This window comes from Typopeltis vanoorti, chromosome 10, assembly GCF_054136105.1.
Source record: "Typopeltis vanoorti isolate ZY-2024b chromosome 10, IOZ_Tvanoo_1.0, whole genome shotgun sequence".
Classification (NCBI taxonomy): Eukaryota; Metazoa; Arthropoda; class Arachnida; order Uropygi; family Thelyphonidae; genus Typopeltis; species Typopeltis vanoorti.
In genome coordinates, this window is record NC_143558.1 from 4,513,777 (window position 1) to 4,537,417 (window position 23,641).

General features: G+C 35.1%; 1 protein-coding gene across 5 annotated transcripts in view; it reads right to left on the bottom strand.

Moving 5' to 3' along the window:
- Cpsf100 (cleavage and polyadenylation specificity factor subunit 2) overlaps positions 1-23,641 on the bottom strand; it is a 325,511-nt gene that overhangs the window by 12,102 nt on the left and 289,768 nt on the right. For 4 of the 5 annotated variants that reach the window (XM_090399663.1, XM_090399659.1, XM_090399661.1 and 1 more), the window contains 2 exons: positions 18,929-19,063; positions 11,191-11,253 (listed from right to left, as the gene is read on the bottom strand). In XM_090399663.1, coding sequence (XP_090255789.1) covers positions 11,191-11,253; positions 18,929-19,063 — 198 coding nt within the window. The remainder of the gene's footprint in view (positions 1-11,190; positions 11,254-18,928; positions 19,064-23,641) is intronic. The other variant, XM_090399662.1, reaches the window with a different exon arrangement.

A 23,641-nucleotide genomic window follows, 5' to 3' on the forward strand; every position in this document is an offset into this window, starting at 1 on the left:
ACCAGCAACAATCCAACTTCACACGAGTAGCAATAAAATATAAATTGAAAAAGTTGTCCGACAAGAGACTATCACCCAAAATCTTTGCAGCAGTCCTTCAAGAAATATTTAATAATATAAACTGGACAAATCTTGGTATAAAAATTAATAACAGAAACATAACGCACCTAAGATATGCAGATGATATCATAATTTTTGCAAACACTCCAGAAGACCTATATCATGAAAGCAGAAAAGTTGGTCTAAAAATAAACAGAAAAAACTAAAATCATGTTTAATCATTTTGTAACACCAAAAAACATAATAATGGAAAACAATTTCTTGGAAAGAGTCTCTTCATATACATACTTAGGTCATCTCATTGATCTAAACTGACTCCAAAAGGAAATAAATAGGAGAGCTCAACTTGCCTGGAGTTCATTCAGAAAATTGAAAAGCATTTTTCGAAACAATGACGACCCACTCTGTTTAAAAAGGAAGACATTTAACCAGTGTATACTTCCAGTCATCTCATAAGGTTGTGAAACTTGGTCGCTAACAAAAGTACTGTCAAATAAAACAAGAACTCAATGAAAAATGGAGGGGTTGATGCTAGGCATCATATTAAAAGATAAGAAACGAAACACCCGGATAAGAAGCCAGACTCACATCACTGACATCATTCTTCACCATAAGCAACTAAAATGGAAATGGGCCAGACATCTATTCAGAAGAGAAGATGAGCGATGGACCACCATACTAACGAACTGGATTCTAAAAGAAGGAAACGAGGCTGAGGACTTCCTAAAAGAAGGTGGAGTGATGAATTGTCACATTCTGTTCAAATGCTACTGGAATTTTTCCAGTAACATTTAAATTGGTCAACCATTGGCGAGAATAGAGAAAGGTGGAAAGAACTGGAGGAGGCCTTCGTCCAGAAGTGGACAGAAAAGGGCTGAAAAGAAGAAGAGGAAGAAGCCTTTATTTTGCTAAATAGGTCTTTGCTTTGATTTCAATTTGAGTGATCTTCAATTTTTCTACAAATGTTGTTGATAAAGTCATTTTTATCTTTAATGCAAAGTTTTTGATGAGCTTGGATAATAGCTCTGCCTATCGTCTTCTGTTGAAAGTCCTTTTGACTCTATTTCTTGTCTTTTCTCGACTTGTTTCATTTGATATCCAGGGGTGTGTTGATTCTAAATTTTTTGATCAACATTCACTTTGCAGTTTCCAGTAATATTATTTTGGTTTTATTCCAAAAGTTCTTCTGGGGTTGTTTTATCAGTGTAATTCCCTAGTTCTAGATATTTAGTTTCCACTTTAATGCTGTATGCCTCAGTGATTCCTGTGAAGTCTAATCTGGGGATATGTTATGTTATTTGTTTTCAAACATGTATTCATATCAGCAATGAGATGTCAGTGATCAGAGCCAAAATCAGCTCTCGGAAATGCTTTAATGTTTTTCATCATAGCCCTTCATCTTTTGTTAATAAGGATGCAATCAATTTGGTTCCTTGTTCTGTCTCCAGGTGAGCCCTCAGGTGTATAATCTCCATTTGTGTTGCATAAAGAAGGTGTTAATTACAAAAGTTGATCAGTTCTTTCATCTCTTTCATTTTGGGTGCCCAGTCCATGAGTTTCCAGGACTGTTTTGTTGTAGTCTTCCATCCTTTTTCTAACTTTCGTATTGAAATCATTCTTAATCATCAAAATGTTTTTTTTTTGATATTGCATCTATATTTAAATTCAGATCCCTGTAGAAGGGGTCAATAGTCTCTTCGCCTGCATCACTTGTAAGGCCATAAATTTGTAAGAGTGTGATTGGTACTGGATTACGGTTAATCCTTAAGGAAGTAATCCTATCATTGATAGGGTTGTAGCTCAGCAATGATTTGCACAAACATTTTTTTGAAAATTACTGCTACTCCATTTCTACTTATAGCATCATGTCCAGGAAAATAAATGGTATTGCTTAGCTGAGATGTAAAGTGTTCCTTGTTTTTTTAATGTGCTTCTAGATTTCTTAGTATATCAATGTTTAGACATTGCATTTTGCACTATGTCCAGTTTCCCTGTATGTAGTAATGCTTGTACATTCCAAGTGCAAATTAATTTTCCTTAATTGGTGCTTTGTGGTCATAGTTGATTGTGGCTGAGAAAAGTATCAGTTTTTTGAACATCATAGGTTCTCACAGCAGGTGTCAAGATTAAGAGTGCATGTTTCTTTCCTATCTGTGCCTGGAGGTACTAAAATGAAGATAAAAGTGTGCATACTTTTATTATCATTCTTCATTGTGGCAATGGTTGTTATGGGAGGAGAGTAAAGTGGTTTTCCCCTTGCCTTCTCTACTATAGAGCTATTGCCAATAATACTCATTCAGCCATGCCAAATAGCTGTCTGGACACGAGCCCTTTGGTGATATTCCATATCTTCAGCCTCATGCCAGTACTGGAATGTGCTGTTGACCACTTCCAGGGTATCCTGCTCAGTTTGGCTCCTTACCAAATGAGACCTGACTGGCTTGGGTGTCCCTGCTGGTTGCTAAGCAACCAAGCCACCTCACGAAGTGAAGGTGGAGATACCTTTGAGGGACTTCATATATAATATAGATAAAGGCCTTCATAACTATTCATATAATTTAGCGAGTAAAATTAGAATTTAAGAGTGTATATTTTATTTAAATAAAAATTTCCTGAATATAGTCTATCTAAAAAAGAATTTCCAGCCTTATCTTCTCTAAAACACAATAAAAACAATTATTACTAAGGCCTAATTCAATTAACATGAAAAAACATAAGGGATAAGTAATACTATTTATTTAAGGCCATATATTTCAGCCTGAATATTACAGACCATCATCAGTTTTGATAGTTAATTACAAAATAGAATGTGAACAGTGTATGATTTAAAAAAGCAAGAGCTGCTTGATGTTATACATAAAACAATGCAATGGTATAACTAAGGAAATATTGTAATATTGATAATTCATTAGTTATAAAAATTACTGATGTGTAATTAACATAAGACTTTCCCATATCTTAGATAGAGAGAGGCAGTCATTCCAATTTAAGCTCGGATGGTGAAGTAAAGCCTCAGAGCTTTCTTTAAACAAACATTTAAATTTATACAGACACTGATGAAGAAAGTGTGTTTTAGACCATAGGATGTTGTGGTCGTCTGTAATCCATTCTGTGTGTTGCTAATATAATACTGGTGTTCTTGTATTCGCTTTTCCACAAAGCATCCAGTTTGTCCAAAGTAAGAACAAAGACAGACACCAGGGAGAGCTAGAGGAGACCATTTATCTTTGAAAGATGGAAAGCATACTGATAATTTGTTGATAGGAAGTAGCCACTAAATTGTATTTCTTAATAATTCTGGAAATGGATTCTTAGATGATAAATGTAATATATCATCTGAGAATCAAAATTCAAAATTCCACGTACAAATTTTGAGGGGAGGTAAAGAACATTAAAATCAACCATATTCACATAGGAAAGCATGACTGGAAACGGCACCAAAAGTGATAGGTGGCACTGTTTGCCAGCACTCCAGATGAGCAATTGGGGCTTCCTCATTCAAGCTTTCGACGTCATACGAAGAACGTGTCGTTTTACCAGATGTAATGTTTCTTTGTTATTTGAGATAGGATTATAGGAATTAAAAACTGTTGCATGATCCTTTCTGAGAAGACATTGAGTTTTATGTATTGTTTGATGTTTAAGAGTTCCTGCTGTAATAGATGAGGTGTTGAACAAACAGTACGAGCAAGTTGCAATATAGTTTTTATGATTCCAGTTTCCTGTGATGGATGGTGAGCTGACTGTTGTTGAATGTAGTGTCCAGTAAAAGTAGGAGTAGAATATCTAAAAAGGACAATTTATTTATTTATTTTTTTTTTTTGCCATTTCCATAGCAAATGTAATTCATGGATATAAGTTGCTTATATTAGATAAGAAAGTACACAATGTGTCTTCATTATTGTGCCAGATAGCAAGAATATTGTCTATATAATGAACCCAAAATGAAGGCTGACAGTGCATGGATGAGAAAAGGATGTCTTCTAAATCATCTAAATAAAAGTTAGCAAGTGTAGAGGAGAGTGGACTTTCCATTGCAGTTCCTTTCAATTTGACTTTATTAAATGTAAATTTTATTTTGACAAATAAAATATTCAGAATGCATAACAAAGTCGAATAGTTTCACCATATCCTGAGGAAATGCTTCTGAAAGTAGATGTAGTCAAGGTTGAGCAGTTGTTTTTATTGTTCTTATCATGTTCATGATAAGAACAATATTTTAGAAAACTTAATCTACTTCAAGATGTTTATATGTACAGAAGCAATGATTTATTTATTTATTTCGTATGGGGTTTCCCCCTATCCTCTCCCATCTCTTAGAATGGAAGAGGATAGGGGGAAATACATATTTAGGGATTAAGTATGTATTTTATGGCTGTAGATAAGTGTGTTCATGGGGCCGGTTTGCCTGTTCTGAGGGGAAAAACCCTCTACCTCCGTATGAGACCAGCTAATTCACCTTTAGTTGAAAGAGACCAGTAAAGGCCCTGCATATCATGGACGGGAGTCGAATCCAGATCTTTCCGACCAAAGAGCTTCATCGTACCAACTGAGCTATGGAGGCTCTAGAAGCAATGATAGAGACCCAACTCACTCGCAAATCAATAAACTTAAGGGCTTCTTGAATAAAATTCATTCTTTGGATGAAAGAACAGTAAAAAGGCTAAAAGTTTGAAGTATTCAAACAACAATATTCTTAAGATTTTAATGTTTTATAATCTATCCTCATAATTTCCTTCAAAATTATGAAAGTTTATCTGTATTACTACCCCTGAAGCACAAAAATACAGTTCTTGACACTCCCATTTTCAACTTTCCGTGAATTTATTTATTTATTTTTATATGTTAATCTTGCCCATGGAAAGATTACTGCCTGATTGGCTGAATGGATAGCATGTCAGCTTTAGAACAAGTTATGGGTTTGTATCCAACTGTTGGATGGATGTTAAAGAAAATCTTCAAGTATTTTTATTATTATTATTATTTTATTACATGGGTAGGTAGGGAAAGGATAAACTTGTTTACATTTGATTTAAAAGCCTGTATATTGTATTCCTTGGGAAACACATCAGGGGAAAGAATGTTCCACAATACAGCAACAGCAGAGATGAAGGAGGAGGAAAAGAAACTTGTTTTATAGGTTTCAAGGTGCACTGTGAAGGGATATGAGCAGCGGCTGCATGTGTTCCAATGGGCTTAGGACCAAGTGGGGTGAATTATTGATGCTATTACAGATGAACATTTGCCATAGAAATATTTATAGAATATACATATTGCAGAAACCAAACGTCTGTGTGAAAGTGGGAGGAGTGAGTTGGTAGATGGGTCTTTAATCAATCTAATTGCTCTCCTCTATATTGAGTGAAGCATTTTGAGGGAGCTCTTAGGTGCTACACTCCAAATATGAGAGCAGTATTCAATAACTGGGCAGATTTGCAATTTGTATAAGGTTAATAGCTGTTCAGAGATAAAGTAACGAAAGAGAAACCCTAGTTTTTTAGAAGCTGAGAACACAATGGTTGTGATGTGTTTATGCCAGGAGAGGCTTGATGTCAGGGTAATTCCAAGAAGAGAAATCTCATCTTGTCTGGAAATTTGAGTGTTATCAAAAATAATACTAGGGGAAAATGGTTCATTTTTGTGAGAAATAAGATAGAAATGGGTTTTACTAGTGTTGAAACTGATGAGGTTATCTGAACCCTATTGGAGGATGGCTCGGAGATCAGAATTGAGGGCAGTGGTGGTTGATGTTGTATAGGTTGAGGTGGGTTGTGCAGAGAGTAAGGTTTATCAAATGAAAGAGGGGAGTGCAATGGGCTGTCTTCTGCAAAACTGTGTATTGGGATGGAGATCAACTGAAGCAGATCATTGATATATATATATAGAAGGAAGAGGGTTGGTGGAACCCTACCATTAGTTGAATGGTAAGAGGATAAGGAATCATCCACCATCACACAGTGTGCGTATGGTAAGCACCAGGAATGGTTGGAAGACAATTACCATTGTCAGTTATGCATGCATTGGAAGCAGAGCGTGAAGCCAGGAGATTGGCTTTTTCTGTGGGTGATGATGCAATAGAGCTATCTGGGTATGATAGGAGTGGGAATAGTGTTGGGCAACAGTTACAACCAATTGCTTTGGCAAGAGACCAAAAAGGCTCTGTTTGGACAGGCTGCTAGTTTCCTGCTTTTTGTTCTTTCGAACTCTGTTTTGGAAGCATTGATTTTTTTTTTTTTTTTTTTGAATCTATTTCAGGCTTGAGTATAAGTAATAAAAGAGGATGGAGTTCTTGATGTGAGCCAATTATGGTATGCTTGATTTTTCATTTGTACAGCCTTGATACACATGTTTTGGAGAACCAGGGTATAGTTAGGGGACTGCAGTTCAAAGTAGTGTGGGAAATGTATATGTTTCCATGCCAGTGAGGATTACTTTGGTGATATGTTCGGGTCAGAAGGCCAGAAGCAATAGTCCAACTATAGGAATGAGGCATAGAATCATGGAGGCTGTCCTACTTGGCCCTGTTATAATGCCAAACTACTCTTGTATGGGAGTAGCTGTGTAAATGTCATTGCATGGGGGAGGTGAGGAGCAGTAGATTGTAGTTGGAATTACTTATGGTGTTTGGGGCGGTTCGGGTTATCTGGTTGGAATGTGAACCATTTGTGTAAGGTCGTTAGTGATGACAAATGTTTCAGCATCTCAGCCTGCAAGACCTGTACAACTGGAGGAGGAAAGCCAGTTGTTGTGGACATAAAAATCTCCTAGGAAGATGATTTTACTGTTGTCAAAGTGGGACTGGAGAAAATCAATTTTTAAGGAGAGCAAATTAAAGAGCTCAGAGTGGTTGGTTGCATTAGGGGAGCAAAAAGACAGCAAATGAATCTGACTGAGTGGGGAAGGGATATTTTCAACCAAAGGAGGTCAAAGTTGGGTGATTGGCAAGTTATGTCAGAGAGGATGTATGCACAAATGCCATCTTTGAGTCAAAAGGAGTTAAAGAGTGTGTAGTTTGTTGAGATGAATAGTACTGGGGTAGGTGAGATTTGAGTTTCTGCCAAAAAAAGTAGGTGGGGTTTGGTAGACTGAAGATGGTAGTGAACACTATTAAGGTTGGAGTTGAGGCCAGAGATGTTAGTAAAGTGGATATGCAAGGTTCTGTGGGGCATATATTTGACTGCAGTGGTCTTGCATATTTCCTATTCAGCGAATAAATACTGGTCTCCATGGTGGTGTCACTTGATTTTTGCACTAATTTAATTTGTTTGTACTCTAAGATCCAATTGTTTTCTCCATTTTGGCGTTTTTCTTTGAGTTGCTTTCAAAGATGACACCTTTGTTTTCTCTGGGCGAATATTAAGTCAGGTCACGCACATATGTGGTTCACATGTAATGGAATGCCATTTTTGCTATTGGCCATATCTGTGAAATCCATGATTATATGTTTAAAACCGGAGTGAGCAAAACAATTTGAATGGTTTTGTTACTTATTTCTTGTGAACCATTGGCCATAAACTGTATCAGCTGTAAAAGAATAACTTTTGCACTGACCTCTTCAGCAAAGTCAAGAACCAGTAAAATTTTTCTTGATTTCCATTGTAATTTCATGTCCCAACCTATAAGCCAATTCTTAAAAAAAATTCAGATATCATCTATGCATTTTTCTTCATATTTTTGTAAACGCTACTGAACTGGTCAAGTCTCCATTCTGATCCTTTTTGAATCTTATGTTGTGAAATCACCTTTATTTCACAACATAGTCTCAATCAAGGTTTACACATTTGATCCGCCGAGTTTCCAATTTTTTCATCCCATCTAAAAAGTAGGATTTGTCAAATTGTGTAAAGTAGTCATTGACAGCCTTGAAGACATCCTCATTCGAAGAAAATGTTTTCCCACCAAATTTTTAAGTTTGGGAACAAGAAGTCACACAGGGCCAAGTCCAGTGAATGTGGAACCAATTCGAATCTCAATTCATGCAATTTTGCCATTGTGACGGCTGATGTGTGGGATGGTGTTGTCTTGATGAAAGAGCACTTTTTTGTGTTCAAATCTTGGCGGTTTTTTTCTTCAGTTCTTCTTTTAAATGGCCTAACAATGATGTATAATAGACTCCTGTTATTGTCTTACCCTTTTCCAAATAGTTTATCATGCTAATTCCTTGGGAATCCCAAAAAACAGTGGCCATCACCTTTACGGCTAGCAAAATAGTCTTCACTTTTTTCGATACTCTTTCACCGGACATTGTCCACTGTTTTGACTGCTGCTTGGACTCAGGTGTGTAGTCATGGATCCAAGTTTCATATACAGTTAGGAATCGATGCAAAAAAATCCTGTGAATTACGATTAAACATCGGCAAACACTGCAATGAAATGTCTTTTCACGTGCATTTTTGATTGACAGTCAACAATCGCGCACAGCTTTTTCATGCATACGGATTTTGTCAATTTCCTTCACAGTGACCTCAGTCGGGTGTCTGGAGTGTGCTTCATCTTCGATGGACTTACGACCACGTTTAAACTCATTTATCCAAAAATAAATAATCTTTAATGCTGGTGCAGAATCCCCATGAACTGCATCTAACTCAACTTTGATCTGCATGGCCGTCCACTTCTTCAAATAAAAGTGTTTTATCACTGCACGAAACTCGCTTTCACCATTTTTATGAAAAATGCAAGCACAGTCATTTTAAATGTTTGCCAAACGAGAACTACATGTGCATGTGGCTAAAATTTTGCCAGGGGTCATGAAAAAGACAATTCGTTCATTCATACACCGGTATAAATGAATGAATTGTGGAGCCATCTAATGGACATTTACTAGACTTTTCAAACAACCCTCATAAATGAAGCCCTTTGGTTGGAAAAATGTGAGAAACCTTTGGTAGAAGGTTTCTCACGTGGAAACTCTGGTTTTTCATCTACAGTTATAAAATACTTAATCCCTCATTAGGAGGGCTCAACCAGTCCTAAGGGACAGTTGAGGAAGGGGGAGGAATCCCACACAAATAAATAAGTACATGATTTTCCTTTGGAATTCTTATTGTTAATCATTATAATTCAGTCTTGACTAATTCTTCTTTGATAATTCTTGTACATATTTTTAGAGTGGTGAGCTCAAACTTGAGCTCAGATGTGAACTATAGACTCAAATATACAAATATTATTCAAGAAAAAAAATGAAAGAGACTGACTACAAGAATCAAACCTTGGAGATTCAGTGAAGAAAACACTAATTCAGGTAGAGAAGGATGGGGTGAAGCTGTTTCCAAGGGTAGAAAAATCCAAACTAAATATTCAACTTAAAGAGGAGCTAAAGAGGCAATTATGGAAAAGAAGACATGATATCAAAAAATTCTGACAAGCATATCACCATGTGCTCAGAAATAATACAGAGAAAAATTTATGAAAGCAATGTGTATAAACAGCTGAACAAAAGTAATGGGACTTTGGTAAGAATACAGAAGATACAGTAAATATCAGGAATGTGATAAAATGCTCTGGAGGCAATTGAAAAAGCTTAGAAATGAAAGAGAGTACTGTATAAGGAATCAGAGATGATAAAGGTGATATGAAAACTGAAGATATTCTAGATGTCTAGACTTTGAGAGATTACTGAATGAAACAAGAAGTAACAAAAAAGAATAGAAAACAGTCAAGAGGAATACAATCAGGAGTGATTACCAAAACTTCAGGTAGAAACAGCCATCAAAAACCTAAAATGTAAAAAGGCAGCTGGAGAGTAGATATTTGATTTGAAATGCTCAAATATGGAGGTATAAAAGTTTTACAGTAGTTACACTGAATAATTCAGATGGCCTGAGCACAGAGTCAGAATCCATATGAATGGAGTCAAGTTCTCATAGTATTCATTCATAAAATGAGAAATAAAAATTTCTCATTTTATAAAAGTGAGAATTACAGAGGTACTTCTTTAATGAGTATTCCAAGTAAGATTTATACTGGCATTCTTGAGAAGAGGCTAAGGAAAACTTGAACAAGTTGGATTCAGGCCAAATAGAGGTTTGGCCTCTGTTTGTAGAATCTGCAGGCAAGTTATTTACAAAGATTTCAGACCACTTAAACTTTTAATGTTTTCTACCCATTTCCTTCTTGGTGATGTTTTTCCTTTTCTCTACTTTTCTGCTTAAGAAAATATCAGGAACTCTTTCCAGGGAATTCTTTATACATCACCATACTGCTGTAATTTTTTTTTTTTTTTTAAATATTCTGTCAGTGTTTTTTGTTCTGTTTGATAACCTATCTCTGCACCATAAAGAATACAAGAGTACCAATGGGCTACATACTTCGATTTTTGAAGTGGGAAAGATGTGTATTTTCCCATACATTTGTAAGTATGGAAAAATACACATTTAATCTGCTCCAGTTCCTTCCATTTCTACCTATTGGCATTGTTTAGGTTTTACTAAAATTTATCTGTATTGCATAGTCCTTCCTGTTTTTATGTAGGTTTTTTTTAACCATTTCTTAACCCAGATACTTGAAGTTTTTCTTATTATCTGAAATAATACTATATTATCTGCACATTTTATATGAATTTTGAGCGAATTTTGCCTATTCACATTATTTCTATATTTTCTGGGATAGGCTCTTTTATCAGTTGTTCCAAGCAATGGTTAAATAAATATGGTGAAAGGGGACATTCTTGCAAGGCACCTTTTCTCAACTGGTATTTCAGAAGTTCAAAACTGCTCAAATTTTATTGTTGCTGTAGTACTTTTATAGGGCTGGAAGATTTATCTTCTTTTATTTTATTTTAAAATTTCAAACAATTTATTTCTGTTGCTGAGTTGAATGCTTGCTGAAAGTCTATAAAGCTACAAAAAAAAAAAAAAAAAAAATCTTTATTTTTTCCCTACATGAATTTAAAAATTCAGATGATTGTAAAAGAGCACAAAATGCATCAGGTGTAGCTCTTCCTCTCCTGTTCTCCTAAGTGTTATTCATAAGCATTAATTCTGTTCTGTATAATTCTTATAATTTATATTTAAATTTCCCATATATATATACACACACGGTAGAATTTCTCTTAACCAGCAACAACAGGACTTCACTGATTCCGGATTTGAGATTTTGCCGGATAATTGAATATATATTTCGAGAACTTACCTGTCCTGTGATGCCATGTGTAGAAATCTCAGCATGCGAAGTTTGTTGGTCGTGATTTTCGACCTGCTGGTCATAATTAAGTAAATAACATCAAATATCGTGCAGATTTTTTAAAATTTAAAACACATACATAATTATATATTTCACAAAATTAAATTTAAAATCATTTAAAAATTACAGTATGTATTATTAAATGAAAGGTGAATTTTCTTAGTGCCTAGATGGCGAACCTATGGCATGTCAACGATACAGGTGATATCCTTTCATACGCTTATAAATTATTCAACTTTTTTTTTTTAATTGTTATAATACGTACAAGTTTAAATTTCATTTTACACGAGAGAGAGCAGCTACGAGGACGTGCATATGATTGGTGCAGTATTAACAAAAGATCGTACGACCCAAAGACAAAGGCAACTGACAATTGTTGAGTTGAAATGCTAATTCTCTTCAACCAAATTCCATAACATCTGAAACTGCCATAACAATATTCATTATATATTTCTTAGTTTTAATACCCGGGTAGGAGCTGACTACTACCAGGTGCGTCCCCAGGTGGCGGATCGGGGAACAGCCTTCAGATATGGAGGCTAGCTGTGATATAAGCAGAGCAATCTGGTGAATAAGCAGCCGTGGACCAACAGCGACTGAGCTATCAGGGCATGGGGGAGCAGAAGTGGCAACTCTGTTTCACTTAAAACCTCACAAAGCGCCCAATGACAACTCGGTGACATGGCAAGTAGTGCCGCCATTAAATAAGCACCTGCTGGGGTCACTGCCCCTGATATTGGGAAGCAGCATTGTCAGTACTGACACAAGGTTGAAGCCAAATGATGACGGAAAAGCTTGTGATCAGAGATTTGCAGATGGCAATATGATTATATTGTGTATAATACGTCTGTAATACTGCAGAGCAGAAAGCAAACGGAGAAACTACTGCTCTACCTCCAGAACAACCACCATGGCGAGCAAACCCTTACAATTGGCCCCAAGTTCCTGGCGTCCCTTAAATGGGACAGGGGTGCGAAGAATCTCCGGGTTCAAAATGGTGTCCACTTTTAAAATTGCAACTTGGAATGTCAGAACTCTGTATGAAGCTGGCAAATTAAGAAATGCCACAAGAGAAATGAAGAGGCTGGGCATCCGGATTTTGCAAGACAAAGATGGCCAGGATCTGGAAAGTGTCAACAAGATAATATGACATGTATTACTCTGGGAATGATGAGAACAAACATTGACATGGTGTAGCTGTAATAGTAGATGAAGAAATCAATAAATCAGTAATAAATTGGATTCCATTTTCTGAAAGGATAATGCTGTTACAACTTAAGGGAAACCCCGTTAACATAAATATCATCCAAGTTTATGCACCCACACCTGACAAAAGTGAAGATGATGTTGAAGAGTTTTATGAACACCTAAAAGAGATTAAAAACCTAACAAAGAAACATGATATGAACATAGTGATGGGTGACTTCAATGCAAAAGTGGGAAGAGGGGGGTGATGGAGAAATTGTTGGCGAACATTGCTTAGGCACCAGAAACGACAGAGGAGATCGCACTAGTCCAGTTCTGTCAGGAAGAAGATCTAACAATAGCAAATACCTGGTTTAAACTTCCACCCAGAAGACTGTACACTTGGAAATCGCCTCAAGATAACCAACATAACATTGTCAGAAATCAAATTGATTATATACTGATAAATAAAAGATTCCACAGTAGTATAAAGAGTGCAAAGACTTATCCTGGAGCAGATATCTCATCAGACCACAATCCCATAGTTGCAGAAGTATGTCTTAGATTAAAATCTGCTAAAAAATCACAAAAGAAGAAAAAGAAAATTGATGTAGAAAAACCCGAACATAAATAAAAGTGCCAAGACACAGCTTAACCTGCGATTACAACAGATTAACATAGAAGAAAATAAAAGTGTGGAATCTCTTTGGAATAGCTTAAAGAATGCCATCGTATAACAACAAGTATTGAAGAAGTAGGTTATGTGAATAATATAAAACAACAGGAATGGATGACAGATGAGATTCTTTCTCTTATTGATACAAGAAGAATGTACAAAAACAAAGACCTTGCCAGGTATACAGAAACACATAACATCATCAAGAAAAAAATAAAAGAAGCCAAGGAAAATTGGATGAAAAATTTATGTACTGAAATTGAACTGCTTCAGAAGAAACATGATAATTTCAATCTGTATAAGAAAATCAACGAAATTTCAGGAAAACTGAGGAAAAAGCAAATAGTGTCTCTAAGAGACGAAAATGGAAAAATAGCTCTAGAAGAAGAGAATAAAGCACAGATTTGGATAAAATATGTAACAGAACTTTTCAACGATACTAGACAGAAGCCTATAAATATAAAAGATAACATTCAAGGACCAGCAATCATGAAATGCGAAATAGAGAATGCTATACGAACAAGTAAAACAGGAAAAGCCAGTGGACCAGATGGTGTGCAAACAGAATTTTTAAAATTAATAGAACCAGATAACATCAAACTTCTTGAAAAACTATTTAATAAAATATATGAAAGTGATGAATTTCCATCAGATTGGCTCAAATCTACATTTATCACTGTCCCAAAGAAACCCAAAGCGAATTCCTGTGGTGACTTCCGACTTATTAGTCTAATGAGCCAAACATTAAAAATATTTTTGAAAGTAATTCAGAATCATATTTATAGAAAAAGTGAAGAAACTCTAAGTGACATACAATTCGGCTTTCGGAATGGTTTTTGTACTAGAGAGGCCCTTTTCTGTACCGAAATATTGATACAAAAATGCATAGAAAAACAGAAATCTGTCTTTATGTGTTTCATAGATTTTGAAAAAGCATTCGGCAGTCAGACACACTAACTTAATAGAAGTCCTTCAACAAATAAGGCTAGACGAACAAGACATAAGACTAATAACAAATCTATATTGGAATCAGTCAGCTACCGTTCAATTAGACAACATTACCACCAGTGATATTAACATCAAAAGAGGAGTGAGACAAGGATGTGTGCTCTCACCACTCCTGTTCAACATATATGCAGAGGTAATCTTTAAAAAAGCATTGGAAGAATGTTCAGAGGGAATCACAATAAATGGAAAGATTGTTAACAACCTTCGAAATGCAGATGACACCGTACTAATTGCAGATAATATTATGGATCTCCAAAAACTCATTGGCAGAGTATACATAGAAAGCCAAAGAATGGGAATAAATATAAACATCAACAAGACAAAATACATGATCATCAGCAAACATCCAGCCTCATCAATGAAACTAACACTCAATGGGAAAAGTATTGATCAGGTGTCAACATATAAATATCTTGGTTGCTGGCTTAATGAACAGTGGGATCCAGAAATAGGTATAAAGACAAGGATTGAAGTTGCACAGCAGTCCTTCATGAAAATGAGAACACTATTCTGCAATAAAGACCCAAACATGGAAGTCAGATGCCGAATGATGAAATGCTACGTGTGGTCTATTCTGCTCTATGGAGTTGAAACATGGACATTGAAGGCAACAACCATCAAGAAAATCGAAGCCTTTGAAATGTGGCTATACAGAAGAATGTTAAAGATATCATGGACAGAAAAAATTACCAATGAAGATGTCTTAAAATCCATTGGCAAAGCTAAACATCTTGTACAAATAATTAAGAAACGAAAAACATCATATCTTGGCCACATCATGAGAAACAGCAAATACCAACTTCTAGAAACTATTTTGATAGGAAGAATTGGTGGCAAAGGAACTAGAGGAAGAAAAAGAATAGAACAGGAAAGAGCAGTGCATAACTGCTCAGATTAGCACAAGAGCGCAGTTTGTTTGCCAAGATGGTAGCTGACCTTCGATAGAAGATAGCACAATAAGAAGAAGAAGTTTTAATACATTCATGAAGGCATGTCATTTATTGTTTCTGATGGAACTTCTCATTACTGGCGGACTCAACTCACACAAAGTTTCGACTCTTGGTAGAATTTTATTGCTGCTTGTTTGCATTTGAGCTGGCAGACGAACTCGCATGCATTATATGGCATGTTTCAATTCGTGGTAGAATCTTATTTTAAGTTAGCCTTTGTGATCTATCATAATGACATCGAGAATTTCAAATGCAATAAAATAAACAATTATTTCATGTAATTGAAAAATTGGACAATAGTTTAGAGTTAGATACTGTGTTTCCATTGCAACATATGGTTATGCTTGAGTCTATACAGCATAGTTTCTGTGAGAGGGAACATGTGATTCATTTGTTAGCTTCATTTTTATTCCAGCTGTCTGTAATTGCACTATTTGTTGAGAAATATATTACCCAGACTACAAAAGTAACTGAAAAGCAAAAAAAAACAAAAGTTATTCAGGGATACAATAAACTACTTGTTTTTCTCGCATCTGCAGTATAATGACTGTTGGGGAAGGTGTGTTAACTGTGGAGAGCAAGTTACTATCACCTCGATATGAACATGTTCAAACATTTTTCATGAGCAAGGTATATGCAAAACTTTTTAATGTCTTTTTTTCATAAAGTAAAATCAGGGGTGCAATTTATACGTGAGGGCAAGTTATATTTGAATAAATACAGTAAGCATTTCGCTGACAAGTTGACATTATTCTGCTGCTTCCCCTGCTCAGCTGATTTCTATGGTGAGTTACAATGCATAAATATTTTTCTCACTACCATTTTTTTTTTCAAACCAACATCATTAAAATCAATTTAATAATACAATAATCAATTTTACACTGAATATTATTATAAATTTATATATAATATTTTTTTTTATATCATAAATTAAGTAAGATTCATTTTTCCCCTAATAAAAACTGCCTGCCACATCAGCAACTCGATTTGTAAATATATATGTTTTTTTTTTTTTCTTCCAAATTTAGTCATCAGAAATTTCTCCAGAACATTGACTTAGCTGAATACCTGCACTAAATAATGCTTCATTGATACACTTCCTGAATTCTTTCAGTATTTCATCTCAACTTGAATAATAAATCACACGATAATTTATTATTCATTAAATTATTCATAATTTAATTAAATTTAATCAACCACAGTAATTAACTTTAATTAAATAAAGGTACAAATATTTTATACTGAAATTAATAGCACACAGTGTAGACAACAAGCAATTCAAAGGAATGGAATACAAAGTACATAACAGTCGGTGGGTTACCAATTAAAAACTGTTGCAATTTGCTAGAAATTATTATTAATAAAATATTATTAAATAATTTTTAAAAACTATTTCTTTAATCGTTACATAAGAAAAGAATCTCCAAAACTCAGGAAGAGAGAGACAATCATTTCGATTCAGATTTCATCATCACCACCAAATTCCTGCCATGTATCCTCAAAGGGTGTACAGGATATGATAGTACTACATGAAAAATTTATATCATTACTAACTTCCTATCTACAATTTTCCTCCAAATCAGTCTGTTACTTGTCAAGACTCCAACATTATCAGATCTTATATTTCTATCGTCTAAGGCACTTTGTACCGTATCGATCCACCTATATCTTGGTCTTCCTCTGGGTCGTTTTCATGCCAACCTGGCAGAGAACATTCGTTTTGCTAATCTTTCCTCGCCCATTCTGTTTAAGTGACCATACCACCTGAGGTTAGCTCTGCTAATGCATTCCTGGATGCCGACAATGCCAAGTTCTTTCCTGATATCCCCGTTTTTAATATGATATTGCCATTGATGCCATCTATTCACGTCTCTAATCTTTCTCAGGACTCTCATATCTGTGGTCTCTAGTCTTTGGTCAAGTGTTTTACTTCTGACCCAGCTCTCAGATCCATAAGTTAAAACTGGTTTGAACACTGTCTTGTATACATATAATTTAGTGTTCTGACTAATTTCTCTCTTATTCCATATGAATTTTAATCAACTGACTTCCTACCATACCAGTTTTGTTGATTCTGTTGTTTATTTCCATATTTAATTTACCATCTTCACTAAAAATCGTGCTTAAGTAGCTGAAATGTTTTATTTGTTCCACAGGTTCTCCATTCACAACGCAGTTGAAATTTTCAACGATTCTGTCTATTTTCATTGTCTTTGTCATTTTATTGCTGACTTTCATACCATATCTATTACAACAGTTATTCAATTTAGTCAGGGAATCTTGTAGACTTTGTAGCGGATTTATTTAGAAGTATAACATCGTCCGCATAAAGAAAAGAGCTGACATTAACATCTCCAATTTTGATATCATGTTTAATACCACTTTACTTCATAATGTGATCCATATAGATAATGAATTACAGAGGGGGTAATGTACATCCTTGTCTCAAACCAGATTTAACATGAAACCACCTTCCTGAACTTCCTTCAATTCTAACTGCTGACTTACAACTCAAATACAGGCTTGTTATGTTGATAGTACTGATCTTTAACTCTGGGGATGTTGAGTTTGAGTGTTTTCACATTTGTTCCAGTAGCTGAATTTTTGCTGGTTCCGTCAGTTAAACAAGCCTCCCCCCCCCGCATTGTTTTCGCCAGGGAACCAGGCGAAAATAATGGGGGGGGGGGCCTTGTTTAACCGGGCAACACCCTAACCTGCATGAAATTTTGTCATGTTGTACCATCATTTTGTATTTTGGTTTAAGCCAATAAGAATATAATTTGGTCTGCTAAATCCCAAATTGCCAGCCCATCCTTGTTCATTCAGTATCCAGGTAGATACCCAACAGGGTGCACCACGAGAAAGTGAGGATTGAACATTAGGTCAGAAGCCCTGGTCGGTTCTCCGCATTCCTTTAAAGGCTATGTGGAGTTCTCCTCTCAGTTATATAGCTTTGACCCTTAAGCATTTTTACAATATTGGGAGGGTAATCATCTCATAAGTAAATTAACAGTGCCAGATAATGGAATATTGGTGAAGAGGGAAACAATATCAAAACTGACTAAGAAGTCTGACTTTTGTATTTGAACATCCTTGATTTGTTCATGATTTGCCAGTTTAATTTATCATGTGGTTATCATATAATTTATTATTTATAGTTATGCCACAGGTACCTTTAAATATTAGATCTCAACCCGAAGCTTTATTCTTTATCTCCATTTTCATTTGTGTGATTGGAAAATCTAGTTCCATTAATATTTTTGGGTTACCACACTAACTTTCACATCACAAGATATTGTGTTATACATATTGTTGCTGTGTATGGATTGCTTCACAGAGGGAATTATTATAGAGCCTGTGAATGAAGCAAACAGTAGTAGTCCGCATTTATTGCCAGTTTAATTTAAAATTATTTACATACATCACAATACATATTTGTTCCCTCAAATGTCCAGAAAGAGGAAAAGTGAATTTGAGAATGGAAAATTCTTAGTGCAAAGCAATAACATTAAAAAAAAGAAACATGTAATTTTAAGGCTTCATGAATCTAGAATGCAAGTGATTGAACTTACATCCAAGTTTAAGTTATCTCATTCTAAAGTATGCAGTCTTAAAGAGTCAAGAATTGCATAAAAAGTAAACAAGAAACTTTACACAGTTCTTTCCTCTTTAAGATTGTGCTTCCCACAGAATGTTGTGTCATTATAAACTGTATTTGGAAAGTATCCACAATTAATAATATAAAACATATGGGAAATCAGAGTCTAGTTCACTTAATGATGGTTTACAGGAATCAATTAAGTTGTAAAAGCAGGAATATACTGAATACTGTTAAATTTAGAAATTTCATACAAGGAAAAATACCTACCCTTCTGACAGCTACCACATTGTTACAATATAGAACACCTCCCGAAAATTCTGCTTGAATATTATTTCTTATTAGTACCTGTTTGAAGTCTGATAATTTCAGTTCATTAATGAAGATTGTTGGGTGAGCAGAAACCTGAAATGAAGTGAAACAATAATTACCCAAATGCTTTTCCCACACATATAACAGCATATTGAACTCCTGGAAATCAAAATTATAAAAATAAAAGGATAAAGAAGAAAAAAAATCAGATATGGATTTGATGATGATGACCTCTTATGGCTTTTTTTTTTTTTTTTTTTTTTTTATATAAAGTAGCAAGTGGGAATTTGGACTTACACAGCAGATATAAACCACCATCCAGCATGAACTATTTCACTAGCCAAAGCGATTTTTGGATAGGAAGAGTGAAATTGATAATTTGACCTTGTCAACGAAGTGAAGAACTTAGTCATTGCATATGTAGACATTATATGAATACAGGGCAGACAGCGAGTGAGAAAAGTGTATTTGTCATGTGAGAGGAACAAAATTGTAGCTAATAGTAAGTGGTTAAGAAGAAAGCTAGTGGTGTGTTTTTGGAAGAGCTGGAAGTTGTAGACCTTGGAAAAACAGCATGTTTAAGTAACATGAGAAGAACAGAGGGAGATGGAATTAAAAAAGGAAGAAGATGAGTTGGTTTGCAAAGTCTAAAGTTGAATTCAATATGTAGATATTAGCTGGCATTTGCTTGTGTTCTTACAGCCTTAGAAGAAAAGAAGGAATGATGGTAAGTTCAGAGGAATAGTGTCCATGAAAATATCTCAAGAAGATGCATAAAGCAGAAGAAAGAAACATCAATGTGTGTGTGAGAGAGAGAGTTACTGGAGTGAACCTGTAAGCATAAGAATAATCAAATAACTGCACTCTTCTGGATAACATCAACCATTTTTAAGGGGTGCTTTATAATACCACCAAAAAATGTGAGAGCAGATGTACAGGTGAAAATTACTGTCTCGAATAAAAAATGAAACTAAGCTTTCTGAGAGCTGAAGAGGTCAGGAATGTGATGCAAGTCATCCCAAAAACAAGAAATCTGATCTGAGTATTATCAAAGATGTAAGAAAGTGATATAAGTTCTTTCTTATGAGAAATAAGAGGACTGTGTTTTGTTAGCAAATAGTAAGTGGTTAAGATTACTCTCACTCTACTAGAAAATTAAAAGGAGAACCAAATTTAGGACACCAATTATCGATAACCTTCGAGGATAGAATGTTGAGTATTATAAAATTTGTTAAATAAAGAGGAATGGAGATCAACAAAACTATGGTGTTTTATATTTAACCCAGCTCTCAGATCCATAAGCTAAAATTGGCTTCAACTGTCTTGGATACAGCCAATTTAGTGTTTTTAATAATTTCTTATTCGATATAAATTTATTCATTTGATTCTGTTGTCTATTTCCATATTTAATTTATCATCTTCACTAAAAATCGAGCTCAAGTAGCAATGTTTTACTTGTTCTATGGGTTCTTCATTGGCAATGCAGTTGATGTTTTCAATTCTTCTGCCTATTTTCATTGTCTGTCTTGTTATTGCTGAACTTCACACCATATCTATTACAACAGTTATTCAATTTAGTCAGGGAGTCTTGCTGACTTGTAACAGATTTATTTAGAAGTGTAATATCATCTGCATAAAGTAAAGAGCTGAGATTAACATCTCCAATTTTGATATGCTTTCTTCTTTTCCTTGACTGCCTCATTAACTTCCTGTGTCCACCATGGAGTTCTAATTTTTCTATCCTTGCAGACAACCTCACCAGATGCTTCTGGTTGAATTAATCAATGTTTTCTTCAGGGCTTGCCAGTAAATTTTCAGGTTTGGTTCCTGTTCTCAAACTCTTTCATTTTTTCTTGAATAATGTTTGTGTATTTTAGTCTACAGTCACATCTGAGAGCTGCTCAACTTTTATTCGCTTTAAAACTTTCTTACATGTTATTCTTTTCAATATGAAATTCAATTTTATCCTGCTCAAGACTAAATAGTGATCACTTCCAATTTCAAATCCTGTGTACACTCTGGTGTCCTGCACAAGGGAGAAAACATCACTATCAACAATAACATAATCAATGAGACTTTTCTTGTTCCTTGCCTCTTCTCTCCATGTGAATTTGTGCACAATTTTATGTTGGAACACGGTGTTAGTAATAACCAGTCCATGTCCTGAGCAGAAATCCAACAGGTATTTGCCATTATTATTAGCTTTGCATTTTTCTCCAAATTTTCCCAAAATATTTTTATATGTCTGACAATCATTTCATATTCTGCGATTTAGATCCCCAACAAGGACCAACTTTTCCTTTCTCTAAAGCCTCAAAAAATTCCTCCACTTCTACCCTATCTTTTATTGAGCAAATAAGGATAATTCATCATCATTATCAAATTCCTGATATACATCCTCAAGGGGTGTACAGGATATGATAGTACTACATGAAAAATTATATCATTACTAACTTCCTATCTACAATTTTCCTCCAAATCAGTCTGTACCTGTCAAGACTCTAACATTATCAGATTTTATATTTCTATCTTCTAAGGCACTTTTTTACTGTATCAATCCACCTATATCTTGGTCTTTTTCCTGCCCACCTGGCAGAGAACACTTGATTTACTAATCTTTCCCTTCCCATTCTGTTTAAGTGATCATACAACCTGAAATTAGCTCTACTAACGCGTCCTGGATGCTGACAATGTCATGTTCTTTACTAATATCCTCATTTTTTAATATGATATTGCCATTGATGCCATCTGTTCATGCCCCTAATCTTTCTCAGGACTCTCATATCCAGGGGCAAATTCTCCATGCTTGCTGCACAAGCTCATTAACTGAGAAAGAAGTAATATTTATTTCTTAATAAATGCATGCATTTATAAGCAATCCATGTAGTCTTTTATTTTTGTAGACAAAAGACGTCTTAAGCTTGCACGGCAATAATTGAGTTTTGCGTTGTGTATCGAAGGTCGATGTTTGCTTGTCTAGTGAAAGCTGCCTTAGTTTGTTCGGTTGTAGGAGCTTCCAGGTCCTAGCAGCATCATGATTTCATACGTGCGCATAGCCATTTCATGTCGTCTCACTCTGTTGCTTAAACACAGGCCATACGCAGTCACCGTAGCTCTAACCAGTAAGCTTCAGCCAGCCTTTACAAGTGTGCGTGTTGCTTGGGAAAATTAAGTTACAACCAACTTTTTATGACGATGTTATTGACCAGTTCATAAAGAAGAACTGTAGAGTAGAATTTGTATTCAAGTAGCTAAATTGAAAAAGATAGAATATCACTTCTAAAATAAATGTTGTATTTGTATGATTAAATGTACATAAATTTCTAAATATATAGTTTTAAATGGTCAGTAATTCATTATTCCGCTAATCAGACTTCAATCACACCTCTCACTCCCTGCATAACAAGAGCAAGCGTGAATTTCAAGACCTGCATTCGCCCCTGCTCATATCTGCAGTCTCTAGTCTGGTCAAGTGTTTCACTTCTGACCCAGTTCACAGATCCATAAGTTAAAACTGGTTTGAACACTGTCTTGTATACAGTTAATTTAGTGTTTTGGCTAATTTCTCTCTTATTCCATATAAATTTATTCAGTTGACTTCCTTCCTACCATACCAGGTTTGTTGAGTCTGTTGTCTATTTCCATATTTAATCGACCATTTTCACTAAAAATTGTGCCTAAGTAGCTGACATGTTTTACTTGTTGTATAGGCTTTCCATTCAACAATGCAGTTGATATTTTCAATGTTTCTTCTGCCTATTTTCATTGTCTTTTTAATGCTGACCTTCATATCATATCTATTACAACAGTTATTCACTTTAGTCGGGGAATCTTGCAGACTTGTAGCAGATTTATTTAGAAGTATAATATCATCCACATTAAGCAAAGAGCTGAGATTAACATCTCCAATTTTGATATCCAGTTTAATACCACTTTCCCTCATAATGTGATCCATATAGATAATGAATAACAGAGGTGATAATGTTCATCCTTGTCTGACACCAGATTTAATATTAAACCACCTTCCCATATTCCCTTCAATTCTAACTACTGATGCACAACTCAAATAAGGACTAAGTATTGCTTGATATAATATCCTATTGACACCATATAACTGTAGCTTTTCGAATAGCTTCTCTCTTGACACCATGTCATATGCCTTTTCCAGATCTACAAAACATAAGTACAGATTAAAAATGATCAAACTTTGTATTAACTAGGTCTACCTACTCACTGATGAGACCTCAAAAAAGGTTGAAACTAGTCTGGGTAGTGACCTTCTCTCATAATGTTGAACAATAATACAGCTCCTAGGAGTTAAGTTCACATTATGGGTAAATATCAAGAATAGTGATCGGAGCTTGCTTCACCCTTTCTATGAGTTGCCTCAGCTTGCACTACCTTCAAGGGTAAGGTGCTGCACTATCCAGGAATTTGCTTACGCTTGGAATCACCGAACTTAATATAGTTTCTATATTTGGCATGAAACTCAGAGTTTCTTATTCAGCTAAGAAACAATATGGGATATAATATCCCTTAACTTTAATAAGTTCATGTCGCCGAATTGAAGCCTTTGGCTCTTCATTATAATTAGCAATTTAACAGGACACCTCTTGGCAATTCTCATAGAAGGGATGCAAGTTCTGTTCGCTACAAACTTGGTATTAACCA